General features: G+C 47.8%; 3 protein-coding genes across 8 annotated transcripts in view; 1 reads left to right on the top strand and 2 right to left on the bottom strand.

Moving 5' to 3' along the window:
- Nucleotides 1-26953, bottom strand: part of LOC125721116 (pantothenate kinase 3-like) — a 355646-nt gene that overhangs the window by 19710 nt on the left and 308983 nt on the right. The gene's annotated exons all lie outside the window — the stretch shown is intronic.
- LOC125721081 (uncharacterized protein C18orf19 homolog A-like) lies at nt 2978-4757 on the top strand. The gene is made up of 3 exons (XM_048997017.1): nt 2978-2987; nt 3841-4027; nt 4395-4757. Exons 1-3 carry the CDS (start codon nt 2978-2980, stop codon nt 4543-4545), a joined length of 348 nt encoding a protein of 115 aa, XP_048852974.1. The 3' UTR covers nt 4546-4757.
- On the bottom strand, nt 11541-14835 carry LOC125721080 (uncharacterized protein C18orf19 homolog A-like). The gene is made up of 3 exons (XM_048997016.1): nt 14750-14835; nt 12271-12480; nt 11541-11903 (listed from the first exon to the last, which is right to left on the bottom strand). The coding sequence occupies exons 1-3, from the start codon at nt 14833-14835 to the stop codon at nt 11753-11755; spliced, it is 447 nt and encodes a 148-aa protein (XP_048852973.1). The 3' UTR covers nt 11541-11752.

Below are 26953 nucleotides of genomic sequence, written 5' to 3'. Positions count from 1 at the left end.
CTCGTCTGTCTAATAAATCCCCGTTTGCCCTGATTCTGCCTGCTCGCCTGCTTCCTGCCCGCTCGCCCTGTCCGTGCGCCTCACCCGCAGACGCCGAGCGTGACAGAATGACAGACCCCAAACAAGCAGCTTCCGTAACTGTGGAGGACTACCGCAGTTACGTCGATCAGCTGCTATTTTGGATCGCCCAGCCCGGCATCCGGGAAGATCCCCCGGCCTGGGATCTCATCAGCCGGAGCTGGGACATCCTGGACCGGCTGTCCCTGGAAAAGGACGCGCACCTCGCGGAGGAGGTGCGCGATAACTTCCAGCGGGTGGCCGAGCTCCGTAAAGAGCGGTGGGTTGCGCTACGCGAACCGGGGACCATCCTCCCGCCGTCCGCTTTCTCGGACAGTGCGCAGCCTACCCCCCTGACGGTGACGCGGAGAAGGAGGAAGAAGCAGACGGTCGCCCGGACGATCGTCCTGGTGAGCTGGAGGACACCCTGAACGACACGGAGGCCCTCAGCGCTGCCAAGCTGCCCTCCCAAGCAGCTTCCCCGGTCCGGAGAACACACCGGGTCACGGTACAGCTGGGACAGCCGCCTCCGCGACGAGCGGCAAAGGCCGAGCCTGAGGAGCTCCCTCTGCTCTTGCCGCCCACGCAGCCGCCGCCCTCGGACTTTGCTCCCACGCGGCCGCCTACGCCGCTCGCGCAGCCGCATGCGCAGCCGCCTGCGCCGCTCGCGCAGCCGCTCCCGTCTTTGCCTGCTGCAGCCGCTCCTGAGGCACCCCCGTTGCAGTCCCCTGCAGTTCCCGGGCGAGCGCCCCCACGACGGCGGTCTGCAGTTCCCGGGCGAGCTTCCCCACAGCAGTTGCCTGCAGTCCCTGCTCAGGCCGAGCAGGCAACCCCTGTGCCTGCAGTCCCTGCTCAGGCCGAGCAGGCAACCCCTGTGCCTGCAGTCCCTGCTCAGGCCGAGCAGGCAACCACTGTACCTGCGGCCCCTGCTCAGGCCGAGCAGGCAACCCCTGTGCCTGCGGCCCCTGTTCAGCCCGAGCAGCCGCCTTCGCAGCCACCTCCAGTTCCTGCAGAGGCGCCCCCACTGCAGCCGCCTGCTGCAGCTCCCGGGCAGGCGCCCCCACTGCAGCCGCCTGCTGCAGCTCCCGGGCAGGCGCCCCCACTGCAGCCGCCTGCTGCAGCTCCCGGGCAGGCGCCCCCACTGCAGCCGCCTGTAGCTCCCGGGCCGGCGCCCCCACTGCAGCCACCTGTAGCTCCCGGGCCGGCGCCCCCACTGCAGCCACCTCCTGTTCCTGACCGCGCTCCAGTTCCTGACCGCGCTCCAGTTCCTGACCGCGCTCCAGTTCCTGCAGAGGCGCCCCCTCTGCAGCCGCCTGCTGCAGCTCCCGGGCAGGCGCCCCCTCTGCAGCCGCCTGCTGCAGCTCCCGGGCAGGCGCCCCCACTGCAGCCAGCTCCTGTTCCTGACCGCGCTCCTGTTCCTGACCGTGCTCCTGTTCCTGACCGCGCTCCTGTTCCTGTCCCGGCGCCCCCTCCGCCTGCAGCAGCTCCAGAGGCGCCCCCTCCGCCTGCAGCAGCTCCAGAGGCGCCCCCTCCGCCTGCAGCAGCTCCAGAGGCGCCCCCTCCGCCTGCAGCAGCTCCAGTCCCTGTCCTAGTCCCCGAGGTGGTCCCGGACAACTCCATCTTGGCTCCTCCCTCTTCGGAGGTGGAGGAGCTGGAATGGGACCCCTCGGGGACAGAACTTGCAACCCCTTGTCCTTCGCCCCGGCGACATCGACCCCGAACTAGGGTCGGCCTGTCTGTGTCCCGCAGGGGAAGGGGACACAGACGCAGGGCTGGGGTCCCGCCCGCCCTGCCCCCTGGCTCGCCCTCCCTCGCCTGCGCTCTGGCTCGGTTGGCGCCTGCGGTTCCTGGCCCTCCGGGTCGGCTGTCGCCTGCGGGTCCCTCTCCGGTGCCTCGTCGCCCCGCCTCGCTCCCCTCTCAGGAGCCTGGTCGGTCACCTGCGGGCTCCCCGACGGCGGCTCCTCGGTTGCCTGCGGGGCCCCTACCTCCGGCCCTCCACCGGACGTCGCCGCCTGCTGCGGCTCCCCCCTCCTCCGGGCCTTCGCCGTGGGCCCCTCCTGCTCCCTCGTCCCCTTCCCCGGTGTTCCCTCCTGCTTCCTCCCTGGCCCCTCCGCGGGTCCCTCGCCCTGCCTCCTCGGCCCCTCCGAGGTCCCCTCCGGCTCCGGCCTCCCGGCCGCCTGCGGCCCCTCCGGCTGCCTCCCGTCGCCCGCTGGGGCTCCCTCGGGCTCCCCTTCCTTCCTCCTCCTTCTCTCCCTTCTTTCCTGTCTCTGTCCCGCCTGTCTTTGTTCCTCCTCCTGCCTTCGTCCCGCCGTCCTCTGTTCCTGGTCCCTTTGTTCTGCCCCGCTCTGTTCCTGGTTTCCCGTCGTTCCCTCCCGTCACTCCCGCTCCTTTTGTTCCACCTGTTCCCTCTGTTTCTCCCTTCCTGGTCTGTCTGTCGGCCTTTCCTGTCTTGTGTGGTGTCCTGTCCTGGCTCCTGCCTCTTTGTCTGTTTTGCCTGTCTGTCTTGTTCCCTGTTCACCGTTGAATTTTTTTTTGCTCTTGTCTTTCAGGTCCTGTTCTGCCTCGTCCCGTCCGTCGCCCCCTTCCTTGGCGCGCCCGGTGTAGTGCGCCTTTGGGGGGGGGTTCTGTGACGCCCGCTCCGTCCGCTCCTCGTGTGTGCCACGCCCCCTAATTACCCGCGTGTGATTTCCTGATCGTGCCCAGTCGTGTCTTGTTTCCTGCTGCCTTGTTTCGTGTATTTAAGTCCTGGTCTCCCCAGTTTGCTTGGTCTGTCATTGATGTTAGTCGGCGTGCCATGTTCCCAAGTCCTCGTCTGTCTAATAAATCCCCGTTTGCCCTGATTCTGCCTGCTCGCCTGCTTCCTGCCCACTCGCCCTGTCCGTGCGCCTCACCCGCAGACGCCGAGCGTGACACATTAATGATGAACGAATGTGAGATTAGTATGAAGGCCTACTTAGACTTAGGTTGTGTTTAATTAATACATGAGTAATAGCATAATACTACATTTTTTATGCCCCCTCAACTAAAGTGCTTTGTTCCGTAATGCAGAGGAGGTAATCAGACTACCAGGTAATGATTACTATTTACTAGATCTCTACTAGATAGTCAACGGAAGTAATGGATTGAAACAAAACATTTTGCGTAAGACTGATTATTACCCTTCCTTATACAGTTCAAATAAGGGATTTATTCGACAGCATCGTCCTGAGTGCTGATGTTTGGGGCACAAGGTGAAGCAGGCAGTTACAGCAGTCATCTACGACACCAGATCAGGAAAAGAAAAATGAAATTCATGATTTCGAGATGACTCTGATATCGACTATCGAAGTTAATTTTCTATTTATCGTATTGGCTAAGATTGTCACGCGTCACGCTGTCCCGCTGAGGTGTGTTTCCAAGCAGATGACATAAATTGCCCCAATTTACGTAGTCAGTAGCGCTATATAAGTTGAGGCACAGTTCTAGAACTCGGATATTTCATCTTCACGCCCATTTAAACCGACGTTTTCTGCAACACGGATCAATTGTGCACTGGCTAGAACTTAAATTCGACATATCTCTCTAGTCTGTCATTTGTACAGTGGAAGAGATTTTTTTGTGACAGTTCCTGCAGGCTTTTGGGTGCAAGTCAGAAAAGCAAAATGCATAAGTTCGTTCGCAACTTAACCCGGCTGCAACAAGTTTCTCTGCGACCCTTGTTTCAGGGCCTATCCCACAGCCCGGTAGCACCCGGACCCTGAACTGGGAAGGGGAGTCCTAGCCTGTGTCATGTGAGCACATCAGCAGTGGCCAGGCAGGACAATGCAGTGCGTCCACAGCAGCCCGAAAACTCAGATCCTTTCCAAGACAAGTCCATCGGGCTGGTCCAACGCTTTAAGAAAACCCTGAAGCAGTATGGGCCAGTCATGATACCTGTGCACCTGGTGACGTCCTCCATCTGGTTCGGGGCGTTTTACTATGCAGCCATGAAGTAAGTGAACCGCAGTTGTGAGGAGGACTTGGAGTCAGTGTCATAGGTTAGAGACAGCACTAGAGGTTTGCATTTGGCTTAACATCAGAGGGCAGGTGGGGCTTCTGGGTTGAGGTCTGACTGTCGTACCTTAAAAAAAGCAGCACAATAGCGATGTGATACCAAGTATGAATGGTTTTGTGTTCTGGAGAGAATGTCTCACAGAAAATAAAGTGTGTTCATGTATTGTGAGATGGGTAATATGAGTGACTTTGCCACTGGGCCCCAACCCCCAATTGCTTGAGGGACTTGCTTTCTCTCAAAAATATATCTTGTTTGGATAAGAAGCATCTGCTAAGTAAGTAAATGTTTCTGTCTTGATCTGCAGGGGTGTGAATGTGGTCCCCCTACTTGAGCACGTCGGCCTCCCAGAGAAGGTCGTCAAGCTCATGGAGGAATCCCAGAGTGGACATGCCATCACCGCCTTAACCCTATACAAGGTGAGGGTCCCAGCATGCCTGGATGGGGGCTGTTTGTAAGAAGCCCCCAGGTTCTGCGCGAGTGTTTAGGTAAGTGAGCACTTACTGATGTATTCTCTAATCTTCTTGTAGATTGCCACTCCAGCCAGGTACACTGCCACACTGGCAGGGACATCCATCGCTGTGAGATATCTGCAGAAACTTGGCTTCATGTCAACTGTGCCCCCAGCCAAGAACAACATGCAGGACAAAGTGGAAGACCCTATGGATCGTGGGTCAGGGAAAATGGATAAAACTAAATAAAGGCTGCAGCAGATCAATGCACACAAATATGTAGGCCTACTATACAATAGTAAAAAAAGACTTTTTGATAACATTTTTGTTTTTTTGTATTGCTTTAAATTAACATGACATGCCAACAAATTAACATACTGCATCTTTAATATTGTGATCATAAATGCATATGATAATTAATAAGCTAATGTCCCCCCTCCCCACACACACACACTCTGGCTTTGTACCTGACAGGGCTCCCCATCTACTCTGATTCTGATTTAACCCCTGCCTGAAGTTTAAACTTTAATTGTATTGTATGCATTTAAAGTATACCTATGTCCTACTTACCTACTAAAATACAATAAAACTAATCTCTTTTCAAGGTTAACATGCATTGCACATATTGTTACAGCAAGATTGCAGAGGAGAGCCAAATTAGTAAAAATAATAATATGAAAGATTCGCATTGATAAAATACAAGACACTTCTGTCACAATATTCTTACTATGCAGGCGCTCCCTCTACTTACGAACCTTTAACTTTTGAAATTTCAGACATACCAACGAAGAGGACTGTAAATCCAAATCTTGTTCGTTGGGCAACCGATTCCTCTCCGCAACATCAAAGTTTGTTCTGCACACCAATTCCGCCTAGCATGCCTTCTGGCCACTACTCAGCATAGCGTCCGTACTCCCAGCATCCTAGTTCTTTGTACTTGTGTATTGGTAAGATGTGCTCTCGAGATCAAAGTTTACTTCGTTTTTGTTGTGAAATATTCTGTGCATCAATTATCCATTTTTGTTTTATGTATCATTAGTAATATGTTTTAGGGTAAGTAAACATGTATTGACTTTATATCATACTGTCATACCCCGGTCGTCCGATCCTCTCGTGTATTTAAGTCTGCATTAAAGTATGTTTCTCCAGTCTGATCATTAACATCTTGATGTTGTTTTCATGTTCCTGAGTATGATTACCTGAAATTAACCCCGTGTTCACCTGATTTTGCCAGCTCCTGTGCTGCTCCTGTGCTGCTTCCCCGCGTCGAATGCGTGACAGAATGCTCAGAAATATCCTGTCACACTGACTTAAATACACAAGACTAATTAACACAACTAGAAACAGCTGATGATACGGGGAATCCACACGAGTTAGTGAGGGGGGCGTGGCACACAGGAAGATCGGCATGACCCATACTTACTTATGCATGTAGATTTGAGTACCCTTAAAATGATGTTGAATAAAGACTTATGAACATTTCAAGTTAGGAATGGCTGTTCGGAACGTATCGCGGTCGTAAGGAGAGGAGCGTCTGTATTTCCACTCAAAATCTTAGAGTAAACATAATGCAAATAAAATAGTCAGCAGTTTTAACCCAGACAAAGCAGTGGATTCTGAAAATATTCAAAATTTCAAAACATAAAACACTACAATGCACAACTTAAAAACTGAGTACAGAAATATGTATAAAAAAACTTTGTGACGTACCTCAAAGGCATAGCGGAGGTCAGCAGGGTAACTAAGGTTCAGCGCATACGAGAGCAAACAGCATAGCCACACCAAAAGCTACACTTCCCAGGTCTTCCAACACTTTGATGCCTTCAAGGACAATTCCAATTTCATCTGGTTGATCATCTGAAGCATATGTATCTGCATATCTGGCATGATATATGTTACCCTGGTACCTTGGGCGGAGCTTAATTCTCCCCCTCTGACGTCATAAGAGGAAGTGGCGTATCCTAGATTCTGATTGGTCAAGGGTTTATGTCCATATATGGCATCAATACATGCTTATGCCACGTGTTGCCGATAGGGGGCCATATGGTTTTGGGAGATTGCCCTTATGTCCATATATGGCATCAATACATGCTTATGCCACGTGTTGCCGATAGGGGGGTTTGGGAGATTAAACTTTAATAGAATAGAAATACATTACATGTATTTATTAATGTGCTTTTTTATGTTACGTTTTTAAGGTATAATAAAACATAGAGCAGGGGCAGGGTGTGGCTCAGTGGGCTAAGCCTGTGCGCCTGTAATCAGAAGGTCGCAGGTTCAAACCCAGCCTCAGCCTGTAGGTGCTTGAGCAAGGCCCTTAACCCCCAGCTCCCTGGGCGCTGCTACAAGTGGCAGCCCTTCGCAGACAACTTCCTCTATGAAAAAAGAGCAAGTTGTGGGAGGCGTAAAGACAATTTCCTTACAGGGATCAATAAAAGTGTCTATTATTATTATTATTAGGATGTTGGCAAGCTAGTGCATACACGTTCAGCGGGGGCGTCCGTCCGGCCCGTAGCCGCGTGTTGTTAGTAAGCGCCGCGGCGTATTTTAAAAGAAAGCACCCAAATATCTTAAAGAAAGCACCAAAATGTTTTAAAGAAGGAAAACTTTAGGGTTATTTTAAAAGAAAAAGCAGGGTGAATTTAAACAAACATGCCCGAAAGAAGCAGAAGAAGAAATTTAAACAAGCGCACGCGAAACCCGATAAACGTACACCCGTCGTTTTAAAAGAAACGTGCACTCATTACATTTAACCAACACGAAAGACTTTAGTTATATTTACCAGGTTGGAGAAAGCATGTAAGCGGCAAACTTTTAGAAGAAATAGGACGAAACGAGCCGGAGCTCCGACACACGCGACTACTCTGTTTGAACAACGCGGGGCGGAATGGACGAACGCTAGTCCAGCGATTGGTGCATGAGCACCCACGCCGACGCCCCTTTCAAAATGGCGACACCGGCGGAGCGCCTGTTTTACCAAATAAAACCCCTATATCCGTAATGTTTTTAAGGAATGAAGCAATTTTCTGCCAATGTGAATAATAAAGTAAAGCGACAGTAATATTCAAGGAATAGCGCGGTTAATTCTTGTTTAAGCGAGCGCATGCGGTCTCCCTGGCTCGCTCTGATCTAGCGCATGCGCGCAGATCCACATTGCATTTCCTTTATTGAGCCAACTCGTTGCGTCAAGCAACTGTCAAATGGCGAGCAATTGTCAAATTGTTGCCGGCCTCATACAGACAGTGCCGGCCATGTGTTTGTGAGCCAACTCGTTGCTTCAAGCAACTGTCAAATAGCGAACAATTGTCACGGACCAAGAATTCATGCATCTACCTTTGCACTTTTATTTCAAATAAGCCCCTTTAACCACGACGTTTTTAAGCAATTAAACTCTTTTCGGCTAATGTGTGATTTAAAATAAAACATCGTAAGCATTTCGACAACAAGAATCAAGGAGTAACGCTGGCGATCCTTGTTAAAATAACTCGCTCTCTCTCCATGTCGCGCTTGTACGTGCAGCCACGATACCCACACACCACTGTCTTTTATTGAAAACAGCTGAGGAAAGTCGTTTTCGGAACTTTAAAGTGTGTATACAATAAGTAAACGTGTGTAAAAGACGTATAAAATGTGTTATAAATCACATAGCCAACATTAATTAATAAAAAATTTAAGCATAATAGCCCCGACGTACCACGGCCTATAGCCGGTAGAAAGGGAGCTATCCTACGGCCTACAAGATAAAAGCATATGGCACCAAATTGGAATCAGTAGTCGTTAAAAGAATAAAATACTTTATATGAATTTATCAATGCGACATTTTAAATACGTTTTAAGGCATAATAATTTTAAGGGGTCACCGGACGCGTCGAGCTTTTCTAGCTAGAGAGGAAAGAGAGTCAGGCAGTTTTGAATGGTAAAAGCAGTAGTTGTGTATTGTTAACGGTTTATTTTTAACAAAATGTCCTATTTTATAACGGTAAAAACACAGCAATCCTGTTTTTATGGGGATTTATGCGTATTGCATGTCTAGACATGTCAGTCAGCTAATGTCCGCGACAGTGGGAAACGGGTCGTAGGCGCAAGAGCTTTTGGAGCCGTGAGCGATAAGCCTATGAGAAGGAAGCGTAAATTGACAAATTGTTGCAGAGTGTCTGTAACATCTCGTTTAACCGCTGGTCCTGAGTGTGAGAAGCAGAAAGAAAGCATTCTCACCCCCGGCAGAAAGCACATTACATCTATTTGTTAATCTGTTTTATTTGTAAATAGTATAAAATAATATATTTCTAATTGAAATAAAAGTCGATGTCTAACACCACAGCTCTGGGACCCTAACATAGCCCCGGACGCCCCGCTGCGGGCCTGTGGGGCAGGACGAAGTATCTAACCTCAATTGCTTAATCAGCGGGGTAAAGTGCCGTAACTTAAACGGGCGTATGAAAAATTTGTATAAAGTTTTAAGCCAATAAGATTTAATTAATAAAATAATTTAGTTGTATTTTGTTAGTTTCATTTTCAATAAAATACACCCAGCGCATTATTAATTTAATAGCTGCAGGAACTAGTGAGCGGTATTTAGCTACGTACTTCAAAAACATTTTAAAAACTTTTAAAAAGTGCTTTCTTCTTTAAAATATTTGGGTGCTTTCTTCTTTAAAACATTTGTGTGCTGTCTTTTAAAATACGCCGCGGCGCTTACTAACAACACGCGGCTACGGGCCGGACGGACGCCCCCGCTGAACGTGTATGCACTAGCTTGCCAACATCCTAATAATAGACACTTTTATTGATCCCTGTAAGGAAATTGTCTTTACGCCTCCCACAACTTGCTCTTTTTTCATAGAGGAAGTTGTCTGCGAAGGGCTGCCACTTGTAGCAGCGCCCAGGGAGCTGGGGGTTAAGGGCCTTGCTCAAGCACCTACAGGCTGAGGCTGGGTTTGAACCTGCGACCTTCTGATTACAGGCGCACAGGCTTAGCCCACTGAGCCACACCCTGCCCCTGCTCTATGTTTTATTATACCTTAAAAACGTAACATAAAAAAGCACATTAATAAATACATGTAATGTATTTCTATTCTATTAAAGTTTAATCTCCCAAACCCCCCTATCGGCAACACGTGGCATAAGCATGTATTGATGCCATATATGGACATAAGGGCAATCTCCCAAAACCATATGGCCCCCTATCGGCAGCACGTGGCATAAGCATGTGTTGATACCATATATGGACATAAACCCTCGACCAATCAGAATCTAGGATACGCCACTTCCTCTTATGACGTCAGAGGGGGAGAATTAAGCTCCGCCCAAGGTACCAGGGTAACATATATCATGCCAGATATGCAGATACATATGCTTCAGATGATCAACCAGATGAAATTGGAATTGTCCTTGAAGGCATCAAAGTGTTGGAAGACCTGGGAAATGTAGCCTTTGGTGTGGCTATGCTGTTTGCTCTCATGTATGCGCTGAACCTTAGTTACCCTGCTGACCTCCGCTATACCTTTGAGGTACGTCACAAAGTTTTTTTATACATATTCCTGTACTCAGTTTTTAAGTTGTGCATTGTAGTGTTCTATGTTTTGAAATTTTGAATATTTTCAGAATCCACTGCTTTGTCTGGGTTAAAACTGCTGACTATTTTATTTGCATTATGTTTACTCTAAGATTTTGAGTGGAAATACAGACACTCCTCTCCTTACGACCGCGATACGTTCCGAACAGCCATTCCTAACTTGAAATGTTCATAAGTCTTTATTCAACATCATTTTAAGGGTACTCAAATCTACATGCATAAGTAAGTATGGGTCATGCCGATCTTCCTGTGTGCCACGCCCCCCTCACTAACTCGTGTGGATTCCCCGTATCATCAGCTGTTTCTAGTTGTGTTAATTAGTCTTGTGTATTTAAGTCAGTGTGACAGGATATTTCTGAGCATTCTGTCACGCATTCGACGCGGGGAAGCAGCACAGGAGCAGCACAGGAGCTGGCAAAATCAGGTGAACACGGGGTTAATTTCAGGTAATCATACTCAGGAACATGAAAACAACATCAAGATGTTAATGATCAGACTGGAGAAACATACTTTAATGCAGACTTAAATACACGAGAGGATCGGACGACCGGGGTATGACAGTATGATATAAAGTCAATACATGTTTACTTACCCTAAAACATATTACTAATGATACATAAAACAAAAATGGATAATTGATGCACAGAATATTTCACAACAAAAACGAAGTAAACTTTGATCTCGAGAGCACATCTTACCAATACACAAGTACAAAGAACTAGGATGCTGGGAGTACGGACGCTATGCTGAGTAGTGGCCAGAAGGCATGCTAGGCGGAATTGGTGTGCAGAACAAACTTTGATGTTGCGGAGAGGAATCGGTTGCCCAACGAACAAGATTTGGATTTACAGTCCTCTTCGTTGGTATGTCTGAAATTTCAAAAGTTAAAGGTTCGTAAGTAGAGGAGCGCCTGCATAGTAAGAATATTGTGACAGAAGTGTCTTGTATTTTATCAATGCGAATCTTTCATATTATTATTTTTACTAATTTGGCTCTCCTCTGCAATCTTGCTGTAACAATATGTGCAATGCATGTTAACCTTGAAAAGAGATTAGTTTTATTGTATTTTAGTAGGTAAGTAGGACATAGGTATACTTTAAATGCATACAATACAATTAAAGTTTAAACTTCAGGCAGGGGTTAAATCAGAATCAGAGTAGATGGGGAGCCCTGTCAGGTACAAAGCCAGAGTGTGTGTGTGTGGGGAGGGGGGACATTAGCTTATTAATTATCATATGCATTTATGATCACAATATTAAAGATGCAGTATGTTAATTTGTTGGCATGTCATGTTAATTTAAAGCAATACAAAAAAACAAAAATGTTATCAAAAAGTCTTTTTTTACTATTGTATAGTAGGCCTACATATTTGTGTGCATTGATCTGCTGCAGCCTTTATTTAGTTTTATCCATTTTCCCTGACCCACGATCCATAGGGTCTTCCACTTTGTCCTGCATGTTGTTCTTGGCTGGGGGCACAGTTGACATGAAGCCAAGTTTCTGCAGATATCTCACAGCGATGGATGTCCCTGCCAGTGTGGCAGTGTACCTGGCTGGAGTGGCAATCTACAAGAAGATTAGAGAATACATCAGTAAGTGCTCACTTACCTAAACACTCGCGCAGAACCTGGGGGCTTCTTACAAACAGCCCCCATCCAGGCATGCTGGGACCCTCACCTTGTATAGGGTTAAGGCGGTGATGGCATGTCCACTCTGGGATTCCTCCATGAGCTTGACGACCTTCTCTGGGAGGCCGACGTGCTCAAGTAGGGGGACCACATTCACACCCCTGCAGATCAAGACAGAAACATTTACTTACTTAGCAGATGCTTCTTATCCAAACAAGATATATTTTTGAGAGAAAGCAAGTCCCTCAAGCAATTGGGGGTTGGGGCCCAGTGGCAAAGTCACTCATATTACCCATCTCACAATACATGAACACACTTTATTTTCTGTGAGACATTCTCTCCAGAACACAAAACCATTCATACTTGGTATCACATCGCTATTGTGCTGCTTTTTTTAAGGTACGACAGTCAGACCTCAACCCAGAAGCCCCACCTGCCCTCTGATGTTAAGCCAAATGCAAACCTCTAGTGCTGTCTCTAACCTATGACACTGACTCCAAGTCCTCCTCACAACTGCGGTTCACTTACTTCATGGCTGCATAGTAAAACGCCCCGAACCAGATGGAGGACGTCACCAGGTGCACAGGTATCATGACTGGCCCATACTGCTTCAGGGTTTTCTTAAAGCGTTGGACCAGCCCGATGGACTTGTCTTGGAAAGGATCTGAGTTTTCGGGCTGCTGTGGACGCACTGCATTGTCCTGCCTGGCCACTGCTGATGTGCTCACATGACACAGGCTAGGACTCCCCTTCCCAGTTCAGGGTCCGGGTGCTACCGGGCTGTGGGATAGGCCCTGAAACAAGGGTCGCAGAGAAACTTGTTGCAGCCGGGTTAAGTTGCGAACGAACTTATGCATTTTGCTTTTCTGACTTGCACCCAAAAGCCTGCAGGAACTGTCACAAAAAAATCTCTTCCACTGTACAAATGACAGACTAGAGAGATATGTCGAATTTAAGTTCTAGCCAGTGCACAATTGATCCGTGTTGCAGAAAACGTCGGTTTAAATGGGCGTGAAGATGAAATATCCGAGTTCTAGAACTGTGCCTCAACTTATATAGCGCTACTGACTACGTAAATTGGGGCAATTTATGTCATCTGCTTGGAAACGCACCTCAGCGGGACAGCGTGACGCGTGACAATCTTAGCCAATACGATAAATAGAAAATTAACTTCGATAGTCGATATCAGAGTCATCTCGAAATCATGAATTTCATTTTTCTTTTCCTGATCTGGTGTCGTAGATGACTGCTGTAACTGCCTGCTTCACCTTGTGCCCCAAACATCAGCACTCAGGACGATGCTGTCGAATAAATCCCTTATTTGAACTGTATAAGGAAGGGTAATAATCAGTCTTACGCAAAATGTTTTGTTTCAATCCATTACTTCCGTTGACTATCTAGTAGAGATCTAGTAAATAGTAATCATTACCTGGTAGTCTGATTACCTCCTCTGCATTACGGAACAAAGCACTTTAGTTGAGGGGGCATAAAAAATGTAGTATTATGCTATTACTCATGTATTAAACACAACCTAAGTCTAAGTAGGCCTTCATACTAATCTCACATTCGTTCATCATTAATGAATCGAGTTACTGTATTTGTCACTATATCTGCTAATTCAGTAAATCTTTGTGACTAAAGAACTACTGACAGAACAAGTAATGAAACACACAAGTTAAATACTGATCTCATGTTTGTATGATGATGATACACCTTTACCGTTTGTCAGGACAGGCAACGGTGCACAAGTACAGACATCCATAAGAACACAAACGGGGCATTTACTGAACAAATAAGCAAAATCAAACTGGCAGACAAAAGATAACAGTCAAAACAGGGCAACTCGCCGGGAAAGCAGGTAAATCCAAAGCAACCAGTCCAGTAAGGGTAATCTAGCGAAATCCAAAAGGAGAGTCCACAGGAAAATTCTGTCGTGGTTTTTTTTCTCCTTCCCCGCCAAATCAGAAGTCAGAGGTCCGCTTGTGCAGTATCCAAAATTCAGTCTTTATTGCAACAATGAAGTTACAATCAAGGCCGGACACGTAAAAGTGTGTCCAGTACTGTTTTACACCAATTTTTATACAAGTTCTTATCATTTAACAATATCTCGTCACTTAAGCATCATCATTCCTTCAGCCATTCACAATAATTGTTTTTTCCCTTAATCCACACCCCTAGGTGATAAATTTGTCCATCATTTCTTTTACCGTTTGGTCTCTCGGCTGAACATAATGGTGGCGTGAGCAGCTCCACTTGGTTTTTTAAAAATGCTCAGCCGTGAACTTCTGGTGAACTCAGGCGAATCCCTTCCTTCAGTAGTAAACCTTGGCAGTTTCAGCCTTTTACACATTGTCTAACTCAAAGGTTGATAATATACATTGCGTTCCAAATTATTATGCAAAACAGAGTTTCCCAACTTTTCATTTTTATATAGAACAAAAGATGGTCAGTTGTGTAATTATAAGCATTAGCAGGTTATTACAAACTGAAATCAAACAGTATTCAAGTCAAAACTTTATTATAGGTGATGTTGCATTTGCACATAGGACCCCTTGTTAGAAAGGAGCTTCTGAACTCTCCCATCCATTGAATGTGTCAGGTTTTGGATGGTATCTGCTTCAATTGGTTTGCATGAGGACAGAATAGCCTCCCAGAGCTGTTGCTTAGATGTGAACTGCCTCCCACCATCATAGACCCTCCTTTTGATGATGCTCCAGAGGTTCACAATAGGGTTGAGGTCAGGGGAGGATGAGGGCCACGCCATAAGTTTGTCCCCTTTTATGCCCATAGCAGCCATAGATGCAGATGTGTTCTTTGCAGCATGAGACGATGCATTATCATGCATGAAAATGATCTTGCTGCGGAATGCACGGTTCTTCTTTTTGAACCATGGCAGGAACTGCGCTTTGAGAAACTCCACATACTTTATGGATGTCATTTTTACCCCGTCAGGGATCCTAAAGGGGCCGACAATCTCTCTCCCCATGATTCCAGCCCAAAACATTACTCCACCTCCTCCTTGTTGGCGCCGTAGCCTTGTTTGTATGGGATGGCCATCAACCAGCCATCCACCATTCCATCCATCTGGACCATCGAGGGTTGCATGGCACTCATCGGTGAGCAAAACAGTTTTGAAGTCAGTCTTCATGTATTGTTTGGCCCACTGAAGCCGTTTCTGCTTGTGTGCAGTGGATAGGGGAGGTCGAAAGGATGGCTTACGCACAGCTGCAAACCTCTGGAGGACCCTGCATCTTGTTGTTCGGGGCACGTTGGAGGCACCAGCAGCTTCAAAAACGTGTCTGCTGCTAAGACAAGGCATTTTTGCAGCTGCTCTTTTCCCTTATCAGCACACACACGTGTGTGCTCTGAATCAGCTACATACTTCTTGATTGTGCGATGATCGCGATGAAATGTCTTGGCAATGTTGATTGTTGTCATGCCTTGACCTAAACACTCAACAATTTGTTGCTTCTCAGCAGCCGACAGGTCCTTTTTCTTTCCCATTTTGGTTGAAAATGTAGGCTGCTTAATAATGTGGGACAGCCTTCTTAAGTAGTGTTGCCTTTAATTGGACACACCTGCCAAACTAATTAGCACAGGTGTCTGCAACTGCTTTCAGTGATATAAAGAGCTCCGACACATATCACCATCCATGAGTTCAACTGACAAACAAAAAAAATCTTACCTTATCACTCCTAAACACTTTTTGCATAATAATTTGGAACGCAGTGTATTTGTCCTTTAACATAGTGTTAAAATATACGTTAATAAAAGTGAATATTCATAGGTTCAGGACTAACATAAAGTAGCTAACAGAAACTCAGACTAACAAAAGGTGCAAATAGATACTCAGTTGATTACATTGTGTTGATTACATTATAATGTTTACATTGTAATGATTACACCATGGATATTTGGCATACTTTTCAATAATATCATAATACTTGTATTCTACGTTATATAGTGCTAAATAATATTCCATATATTTCCCCCCTTTGGGACTCCAAGGAGTCCCACACATAATCCTGTCCATCCAGCCTAGGGAAATTCCACTCCCAGTCCGCCACAGGCACGGCCCCCCTTCGGGGTCCATGGCAGGCATGGCTCACAAACTACTAACACTGAGAATCAACCAACAGCAGCACAGGGGGTACATCAGGAAGGGAGGGGAGGATCGCCATACAATGACCTCCCCTGGATATATTGCATATACAGCAGGACTATAAAATCTATTACAAACCCAATACAAAAACAGATATATGTAATACAAAGATAAGTAAAAGGTTAACTAATAACATTGCAGACAATTATAACGGACAGTCTGTCCTAATCAGAAAAAATCCCAGATGTCGTGGGAGGCAGGCATGCTGCAGGTCTCCTGCTCGGAGTATTCACACACGGAACGGCCGAACTTCAGCTATGGACAGGACTGCATCCAAGGTGTCTATGTCGCCATCCGTTTCCGTGTTGGTCCAGGAGGATGCCGCTCCAAACGGTCCTCCCACCACTCTAGACATTGCAGCTATAGTCACCTGCCGGGACAGTGCTCTCCCCACTAGGGAGCGAACAAGAGGAACTACACAACAAAAGATTAGTAGCAGAGCAAAAATGAGCACAGCACCCACACAGAGTGCTTTCATAAGGTCTTGCTGCCAATTTCCCCACATATCATACCACCAGTCAAACAACCCGTCATGTTGTCCTGCATTACTTGCCATCTCATCCTGTAACCCCTGCAACTTTCTCATAGCCTCAGTAAAGGAACCATCCGGGGCTGTATTATTAGGAATAAACGTACAGCACTGATCCCCAAACAGCACACACACTCCCCCTTTTTCTGCCAGGAGCCAATCCAGGGCCATCCTGTTCTGACAGGTCATCAGACTGGTGGCCTGAAGCTGCTCCCCCAGAGATGCGAGTGCCTCCTGAGTATAGTTGGTAAACCTCTGCTGATTATAGTACAAATAATTTATCCATTCCACATTTTTGTTAGGAGTAGGCCAAATAAATATTCATTCGAAATCAGCAGCTATCTCACTTCTCGCCTTATATTTCTCTGGAATGCCCCTCGGCTGGCCAATCGCATCTATATACTGTATACATTGGATCCTTCTGTGGTGCCCGGCCCGTCCGCTCCTCGTGTGTGCTACGCCCCCCTGCTTACCCACGTGTTCGTTCCCTATTGTACCCAGCTGTGTCTAGTTATTTTGATTAAGTCCTGTGTATTTAAGTCCTGGTCTGACCTGTTCCCATTGTCTGTCATTGATGTTAGTTGGCGTCTGATGTTTCCTGCTCCCCGTAGTATTATTAAATCCCCGTTTTCCCCGTACCTTGCCTGTCTTGCCTGCTTCCTTGCCTGCCTGCCTGTCCGTGAGCCTTACCTGCACACACGTCGCGTGACAGAATGACAGAACTAACCAAAGAGGCAGAGCGGCAGACCACGAACGATCGGCTCGGTCTGCTGCATGAGACCCACTATTGGCTTAGCCAGCCCGACGTGATGGAGGACCCCGTCGCGATGGACCTAGCCACCCATAGCTGCGACCTCCTGCTGACTATGTCCCCTGCGGGGGACGGGAAATGCCTGGAGGAAGTGCGTTCCCACCTCTACCAGCTCGTCCAAAGACTGACGGTAAAGAGGTTGGGATTGGACGCACCCAGCGTTGCGGAGGTGGCTCCCCCGCCTTCCGTTCTAGCGGAGAGGAAGCAACCCTCCGCGAACGCCATGACGGCCAGGAGGAAGAAGAAAAGGAAGCCAGCGACCGCCCCCATGATCGCTCTGGGAGCATGTACGCTCCTCCCTGCTTCTCTTCCGACCAGGGAACGAGAGGACTCCCTGGCCGATCTGGAAGTCACCATCGCAGCTCAGCTCCTCGCCGCCACGGAGCTACCGCCTCCCTTGGAGCGGTATAACTTCCGGCCTGAGCGGCTGGCCAATAAGGGGGCCGGTCCTGTACGAGACGCGATTCCATGAGTGCCCCGACGTCTTAAAGGGGCCGTACCCATGCTGCCCTCACAGGACCTGCCTCCAGGGCAGCCCGGGCAGCCGCCTTCGCTGCCCCCTGTGCAACCGGAACAGCCGCCTGCGCAGCCTCCTACGCAGCCTCCTGCGCAACCGGAGCAGCCGCCTCCGCTGTCCACTGCGCAGACAGCTCAACTCCCTCAGCCTGCAGCGGATCCTGCAGCGCCCCCTCCGCCTGCAGCAGCTTCCGAGGCGCCCCCTCTGCCTGCAGCAGCTTCCGAGGCGCCCCCTCCGCCTGCAGCAGCTCCAGCGGCGCCCCCTTCGCCTGCAGCAGCTCCAGCACCCACGCCCGAGGCACTCCCCCAGCCTGCAGCTGCAGCGCCCACGCCCGAGGTGCTCCCTCAGCCTGCAGCTCCCAGGCAGGTGCCCCCGCTGCAGCAGCCTGCAGCTCCGGTCCCTGGCCCCATTCCTAATCCCCTTTCCTTTGTGACTCCAGCTCCCGATCCCCCTCCAATCCCTTCGGCCCTAGTTCCCGAGGTAGTCCCTGAGGACTCCACCGAAGCTCCTCCCTCTTCGGAGGTGGAGGAGCTTGAGTGGGACCCCTCGGGGACCCTGCAGGTGACTCTGGTGCCCTCACCCCGGCGAGCCCGGCCTTGGCCGCGAGGCTTCCTGTCCGTGTCCCATAAGGGGAGGGGACACAGACGCCGGGCTAGGATCCCTCCCGCCCTTCCCCCTGGCTCGCCCTCCGTCGCCTGCGCTGGGGCTCGGGGGGCGCCTGCGGGTCCTGGCCCTCCGGGTCGGACATCGCCTGCGGGTCCCCCTCCGCGGCCTCGTCGCCCAGCCTCGCTCCCCCCTCCGGTGCTTTGCATACATTGTTCTTAATGCACACCTCACATTCTGACAACCTTGCATCCACCATTGCTTGCATCTGAGGTGCCCAGAAACCTTGTCATGTAATTTTCCGTAACACCTCCCCCCTTGCGCAATGGTCAAGACCATGCGCATCCGTTATCAAAATGTTCACCAGAGACAGAGGTGCAGCCAAAAGTCCCTCATGGTTGCAATACAGACCATTAGCATCCTTAGAGGCCCCCCTTTTTATCCACACAGAGGCCTCATGGGGGCCTGCACACTCCTGCAGGGCCACCAGATCAGAAACAGTAAGGTCCGGCTCTACAGTCACCATAGGCAAAAGATGAGCAGTCCTGACCTGGGCAGCTGCCCTGGCTGCCACATCAGCGGCCGCATTTCCTTGAATAACAAAATCACGGCCTCTGCGGTGGGCCTGACACTTAACAATAGCCAAACGCTTAGGACGCATCATTGCGTGTAGCAACTCCAAAATCTGATTATAATGCTGAATGGGGGAGCCGTCACTTTTGCGAAACCCCCTTTGCTTCCAGACTGCTCCAAACAGATGGCATACACCGTGTGCGCATGCAGAGTCTGTGTAGATTGTAACCGTCTTATGTTGTCCTCACCGGCACGCCTCAGCCAAAGCCCCTAGCTCCGCCAATTGACTGGAACATGGCTGTGCCGCTGGCCCTGAAACGAGAGTGTAAAAATCATCACCCTGTGCCTGAACTACAGCAAACCCAGCCTTCAAGGCGTCCCCATCTCTCCAACATGAGCCGTCCACAAACAACACCATCTCGCTATTTTCAATGGGAGAACTCTCCAAGTCTGGTCTCAGTTTAGTGTAAACCAAAGACTCTGCCACACACTCATGTGGCTGCCCCTCATCCTCCAGGGGAATGCTGTCTGCAGGGTTTACTGTAGTGCAGCACTTTATTGTCACATTCGGGTAAGAGAGAAATGCAAAGTACGCTAGCTGCCGTGCTGGGGTCAACACAAATTTGCCTTTGTCATTAAGGTCCACCACCTTATGTGAAGTATAAATTGTCAATGGATAACCCATTGTGATGGCAGTGGCCTTTTCATAGCCTAAATAGGCAGCCACCATTCCCTGGCAACAGGGTGGGTATCCCTGAGCCACATTGTCCAGCTTCATGCTGTAGTATGCCAATGGCTGCTTCCATCTGCCAGGACACAAGTCCTGAGTCAGCAGGGCTGTCCCAAAGCTGTCCTTCCTGTTCCCGACATACAGATAAAACGGCTTGCTGTAGTCTGGGAGGCCCAGAGCAGGTGCATTCTGTAGCTCCTGCTTGATAGATTCAAATGCTACTGAGGCCTCATTTGTCCAAATTAAGGAGGCCTTCAAATTAGTGTGGCCCTCCTCTTTTATCAGTGCCCACAACGGTGCCACCTTCACAGCATAGTCCTCAATCCAGTCCATGCTGAATCCTGTCATCCCTAAAAAAGTCAGCATCTGTGACACAGTCATAGGCTACAGAGCCTTAGTGATCCCCTTTAGCTGTTCTGCTGCTATAGCTTTCCTCACGCCCCAAGTACGTAACCTGCTCTTGGCAGTACTGCAATTTGGCCTTGGACACCTTATGCCCCCCTTTCGCCAAGACCTTCAGCAACTGCACTGAGTCTTGGTGGCAGTCTGCCAGCGTTTCAGCACACAACAATAGATCATCCACATACTGTATCACTGTACTTTTTAAATTCAGTCCATCTAAGTCTGCCTTAAGCACCTGATTAAAAACATGCAGCGAATGCTTAAATCCCCGTGGCATCCTCGTGTAGGTATACTGCTGACCCCTGTAGGTGAAAGCGAACAGAAACTGTGACTGTTCTGCAAGGGGCACACTGAAAAACACTGAACACAAATCCACAACTGTAAACCATTTTGCATTGGGGGGCACATTTGTCAACAGTGTGTGTGGATTGGGAACTTCTGCTGTCTGATCCTCCACTACCTCATTTACTGCACGCAAATCATGTACCAGCCTCCACTTTTCACCTCCTGCCTTTGGCACAGGCAAGAGGGGGGTGTTGCAGCAGCTAATGGTAGGCAACAACACCCCTGAATCCAGTAATCCCTTTATTGTTTCCCTTATACCTTCCTCGGCCTCAGGTTTCAAGGGGTACTGGTTTTTCCAGGGTGGTGTGCACCCTGGTTTAAGATAAATTTCCACTGGGCTAGCTGAATTTACTAGGCCTACATCTGTATCATGAGCAGTCCACACCTGCTCAGGCACTTCTCTTTCCATTTCCTGCCAGCATTCCTCTGTACTTTCTTTTGCATCACACTGTACTCTTATCATGCTCCACAGCCACGAATCTCTGTTGTCTAACTTCAAATCACCTACAACCTTTGCACTCCCCTGAATCCTCAACATCTTTTCTCCTGCCGCTGCCTGCACGCCTTCATGCATCGTCGGCACCCAAACCACCTGCTTTGCTTGCCGCATCATTTTTCCCAGATCCAGCATGGACTGATTAAAAGCCACCGCTATGTGGGGCTCTGTGTCTGGTATGTTGTACCATTCTCCCACTATTCCCGTTTTCCGTATCGGGATGGCTACTCCCTCAGGGCCTAATATTATCCCGTCTGTTATCATGCACATCCTTTCTTTCTCCCGGCCAGGCAGAGACTCTATCAGCTGATCCTACTCACCCTTTACTTCAGGATCAAAGACTTTTCTCCATCGCAATAAACAAATATGTTTTTCCTGGTCCAATTTAACCTATTGCTATATTGTTCCTATATAAATGGGCCCCACTGTTCTAAAATTTCCCAAATTTTTCCAGTAATATCATCAATCCCATATAAACTACACTGCCCTCTATGGAACAACAAATTTCGTCGCATAAGGCTGTACTGTCCACTGAGCACCTCTACACCCCCCTCTGTACATTTTATGTCTATCTGCAGCTGACACAAAGCATCTCTGCCTAACAAATTCACTGGGGTGTGCTCTGATATTAGTATGGGCATATTTACATTTTTGTCCCCTATCTTAATCTCCACTGGAGCAGATTTTGGAATATGCTGCACTTGTCCCGAGAATCCTATGGTCCTAACCTTCTCAGCGGACTGGGGGATATGACTGGCATCTTTTAGTCCTACACAAGTGTAGGTGGCTCCAGTGTCTATCATCATTGGTATTACTTTGCCATTTATTTGAACCTGCAGCATCGGCTCAGCCTCAGACCCCTTACTCAACATTGGCATCTGAGGTCCCCCTTTAGGATTCTCTGGGCACCCCTAGAATAAACGTCCCTGGGCCCACGGGTTGATCGGACCCCGTGGTCTGTTATTCTGCAACTGCAGATTGCCACCCCTGCCTCTATTTGGCATTGGACCTACAGAGCCTCCTGGATTAACCGGGCCCATAGGGCGTCTCGGGTTCACCCCCTGAAAGGGTGGAATTGGGCGGACTCTAGAGGTGTGTCCGGGCTGGTTACAGTTCCAGCACACTAGCTAAAGTGGCCTGTTCCCCAGTGTTCCCATAGACTGGGATCATCTAATTTGTGGGAAATCGGGTGCTCTCTGGTCACCCCCCCCCCCCCCCACCTATCATATCTATTCGCTCTATTCCAATCAGGGAGAGAAGGTCAATTAGTGTTCTGAGGGGCCCCAGCGACAGGAGACTGCCGGCTGTCCACAGGCTGCCCCCGGGGGCTGGGGTCCGGAGAGACCACTGGTGCCTGGACTTTTTTCTTTTTAGCGGTCAGCTCCTCCAGCTGCATCTGATTCAGTTTCTTTGTCAGTTCCCTCTCACGCTCTTTAGCAGAGTCCTCCTCCTCTCTGCACAAGTCAATAGCGTGAATCAGCTGCTCACGGTACTGCTGCTCAGGCATAGTAATAAGTCCCACAACTTGCCTTAGCCTGCTTCTCACTGGTTTAGGGAGCGCGTCCTGCAGTGCCCTCCGGTACAGACCTCTGAATGCCGGATTCTGCAGGTCCTGCTCTGTCTCAGTGCGCCACCGCTTTTCTTGAGCTTGCAGATAGGCAGCAGGGCTCTCCCCCTCCTTTATGGGCTCCACCTTCATTTCAACCACACTCAGCCGTGGAGGAAACATCGCAGCTGGTGCCAGAGGTTAGCGCGGTAACCATCAAAGGGACATGCATCATTCACAGGAGTCCCTGTCGCCGCTGCCAGGCCACTGCTTCGCAGCAGTCTCTCCATTGCATCCACCCCCAAAGCGCAAGCCATAACCGCCTTTATGTCCCCTATCACCAGGAGCCGACCCATAGTTTCCTCCTCTAATGCTTTTATCCACTTTCCGGCCCCTTCTGCCAGAACTGGGAGTCTGAGAAGCAGGCCCTCCAGATCCTGTCCTGCCCACGGCACATACTGTGTCTGTGCTCCTTTCACCATTAACGGAAGCATCGGAGTACCTGGTGTACCTTGGGGGGGGGGCCTTACAGCCCTCCTGCTTCTCACTACTCTATCCTCTACTCCTTCCTCACTCTCCGTTTCTATCTCCTGAAACTGACTCCATCCTTTAAATGGAGGGTTAGGGGTGTCCAGCAGGTGCATCAGCCCTTCTGCATCACTACCACTACTTACTCCATACCCCACCTTTTTAGCACTTCCTTTTTTCTCACACCCACATACCTGGCCTTCTGTTATTAGCTCACTTCCTCGCAGTCCTTCTTCCACGGCCTGCCGCAGCAATGCACTCACTTCCCTGTATCCATCTAGACAACTTGCCGTTCCTTTCTGCTCCCTTCCTTCATCCTTCTGTGTCACCTCACCTTTGAATTCTACCTTCCCCTCTATTACTGGAAACTGACTCTTGTATGAAGGAGGTGGGGCTTCCACTAACGGGTACTGCCTTTGATAAGACGGTGGCCATATTCTTTCCTGCCTCATCTCTTCTTTCTCGCTTAGTGCCTTTCTCATTGCTTTCTGGTCCCTTCTCCAGGTTTCTCCCTTTACTTTAAACAACCTCAAAACCTCCAGTTCCTTATGCCTTTTCTTTTTACGCCTTTCTGTGTTCTTATTAGCCTTATGATACTTTATCAGAGTCTCCATCTCCTCACTGCTACATCCCATGTGCCCCCTTTAGGCCACTTAGTTACCAGAGCCTTTGTTCTATTCTCCCACTTTTTAGACATCTTTTCTATCTTTGTTTTAAGCAGGGGGTGCTCCCTCCCCAACTGCTGTACTGGTGTGTCTGCTGCCTTTACTGGGCCCTTCGTTTTACTGCTTTCCTCCACTCTACTGTCACGTAGGCTGTTTTCCTGTCTGATATAAAAATTAACAAATTTCCTCACAGCCAACCCGTGTTCTATTGTTTTCCTTTCTTTTCCTTAATAAGAATTTTCTCCCTGACTGAACCTACTTCACCTTAAAGTGTCACTGACTCTAAATTATTTTCTACTTACTCTTAATGTTGCACCCAATTATCTATGAGCACACATATACCAAAGCCTCCCTTCTCTCTTTTTTTCAGCCTGATTTTACGTTTGTCTGTTCACCGTGCACACGAGCCTCCTCACGCTTTCTCTGTTAAACTCCCTAATTCCATGGGAAGTCATAAAACCTCTTGTCTATGACCTGTTGTTCTCTCACAAAGATGTGCTTTAATACCCTTTATCTTTAAACTTAGTCTCTATAGTCCGTAGAATCTTCTAATCACATTTTATTCAAAAACTTAACTTTGAGATTTGTCAAAATTCTAAACTCACCTACCTGCACTTCCACTACTATAAATGATTTTTTATAAAAATGCACAAATGCTCAATCCAGTCCCCTGCTAGATTGATCCCTTTTTAATTTTAGTCTCCTAAGCGGTTTTACCTCTGGGGTACTTATTTCTGCTTTATGCACCTTATCACTCAACTTATCCGTCAAAAATATATGTGCTTTTTCTCTGATTTAACCCAAAATTGCATATATGACCATTTTCCCCACTTCTGCATAACAAAACCAGTCTGATCCAGCAGACCTTTAAAATCCACACAACTTCTAATACTTAGGCTCTTTCTGGCCTTATTACTTTACCAATATTTTATTTGCAACACAATATAACCTTTGCTTAAAACAATTCCTTAGCAACTTAGCAATATCTTTGCATCACGACATAACAGCATTCTTCCCCCACAACTTGAAACACACGGGCCCCTCCCTTAGGGCAACCCAACCTTTACTTTATCAGAACAAGAAGACCCCCTTCTCTTAGGGCGATGTCTCCGACTCACACTAATCCAAGAACCTGCAGCACAAACACTGGCCCTCTCTCAGGGCAATACCTTTAAATCACTATTAAACCTTCAAGGCTTCTACGCCTCGCAACAGTATATCAAGCCCTCAGGGTCAACTTTCCCCTTCTTCAAGGCTTGTCTCTGAGGGAATATCCACACGTGACCCTTCCTTTAGGGATTTCTCTCACATCACACACACACTGGGCCCACTGGACACTGCACAAACAGCTCCCTTATCTTTAGTTCTTTTAATCGGCGAGTACCCTTACCGGGAGGCCCTGCCTGGCGGCGTATGTCCCCGAGACACCCCCGTCTCTGTCTCCCTATTCTATTTCCCTATTCTATTAAACAATAATAAAAACCTTTCGTTACCTATGTTTAGGGCGCGCCGCTTAAATGCAGACGGGTGTCTCCCTGTTCTCCGCCAGGTGGTCGCCTCCCCAGGTCTCTTCTCCGATCCTGTTCGTGACGCCAATTTATGTCGTGGTTTTTTTCTCCTTCCCCGCCAAATCAGAAGTCAGAGGTCCATTTGTGTAGTATCCAGAATTCAGTCTTTATTGCAACAATGAAGTTACAACCAAGGCCGGGCACGGAAAGGTGTGTCCAGTACTGTTTTATACAAGTTCTTATCATTTAACAATATCTCGTCACTTAAGCATCATCATTCCTTCAGCCATTCACAATAATTGTTTTCCCTTAAACCACACCCCTAGGTGATAAGTTTGTCCATCATTTCTTTTACCGTTTGGTCTCTCGGCTGAACATAATGGTGGCACGAGCAGCTCCACTTCGTTTTTTTTTTTTAAATGCTCAGCCGTGAACTTCTGGTGAACTCAGGCGAATCCCTGAGTAGAAAACCTAGGCAGTTTCGGCCTTTTACACATTGTCTAACTAAAAGGTTGATAATATATTTGTCCTTTAACATAGTGATAAAATATACGTCAATAAAAGTGAATATTCATAGATTCAGGACTAACATAAAGTAGCTAACAGAAACTCAGACTAACAAAAGGTGCAAATAGATACTCAGTTGATTACATTGTGTTGATTACATTACAGTATGTTTACATTGTAATGATTACATCATGGATATTTGGCATACTTTTTAATAATATCATAATACTTGTATTCTACGTTATATAGTGCTAAATAATATTCCATAATTCCAGCAAGGAAAAATCTAGACAGTAATATAATGAACAGAGGATTTGGAGAAGCGAGGACGTATGCAAGCGGTGCGTTTAGTCAGCGCTGACTAAAATATCCTGTTCAACTTCTGCCTTTGTGAAACGCTGTGTGGCAAGTGCATGTCACACTGACTATTCTGACAATAAAGAAGCCAGCTTCAGCTTGGTAATTAACCATCTGGTTTCTTCGACTTTCACTCAGGAGCAAAAGCAGTCTTTAAACTGGAAATAATCTCACATTCACTGCGAGAATTATCGACATCGACTGATATGATTTTTATTTTTTTATCATGATAACAGGAAGATACAGTCAAAATTAAACATCCTCTTTTTCTTAAGTGATGAACACTCATAGATTTGGAGGGGGGCCGGAGGGACACATCCCCTCCATTGTTGAGATGCGGAATCGTTCCCCTCAATAATATCATATAAACTATAATGTATAGTTGACAAAAACACTAATGATTAATGTTTCTCATCACATTTTTAAATTTAACGTGTTTTTCCTGACAGTTTTTACCTACAGAACCCCTACCCTCCATTAAAATGGTTTAGTCTAAACTCCCATTCCGGCTGACGCTCACTTCCAGACCTGTGAGCAAATGGACAAGGGAGCGGCCTGCGATCGGCAGAATGTGGCTTTACTGTAATGAACATACTGTAATACATTGAAGACCTATGGCAACCAATATGGTATATTGCAACAGCAATAAAGGGTTGAATAAAAACAAAAAACAAACAAAAACCAACAGTTAATCAATAAAAGACCGTGTGAAATTGAATTTCATCGTCTCACGTCGATCAATTTTTATAAACATTATTTGTTATTTTGGCAGATTGCAACTAGCTTTGTTAGCTAATAACACATTATTCATTACTTTACAATACGCAAAATTTCGTAATACTTCATGTTTGTATAATGTTATTTTGTTCCTAGGATTTGAACACACGAGGAACGACGCAGTAAGAGTAAAGTACATTACAGAGATGTAGGTT

Source organism: Brienomyrus brachyistius, unplaced genomic scaffold (assembly GCF_023856365.1).
Source record: "Brienomyrus brachyistius isolate T26 unplaced genomic scaffold, BBRACH_0.4 scaffold32, whole genome shotgun sequence".
Lineage (NCBI taxonomy): Eukaryota > Metazoa > Chordata > Actinopteri > Osteoglossiformes > Mormyridae > Brienomyrus > Brienomyrus brachyistius.
The sequence above is the reverse complement of the archived record's forward strand: the minus strand, read 5'-3'. Positions and strand labels throughout refer to the sequence as shown.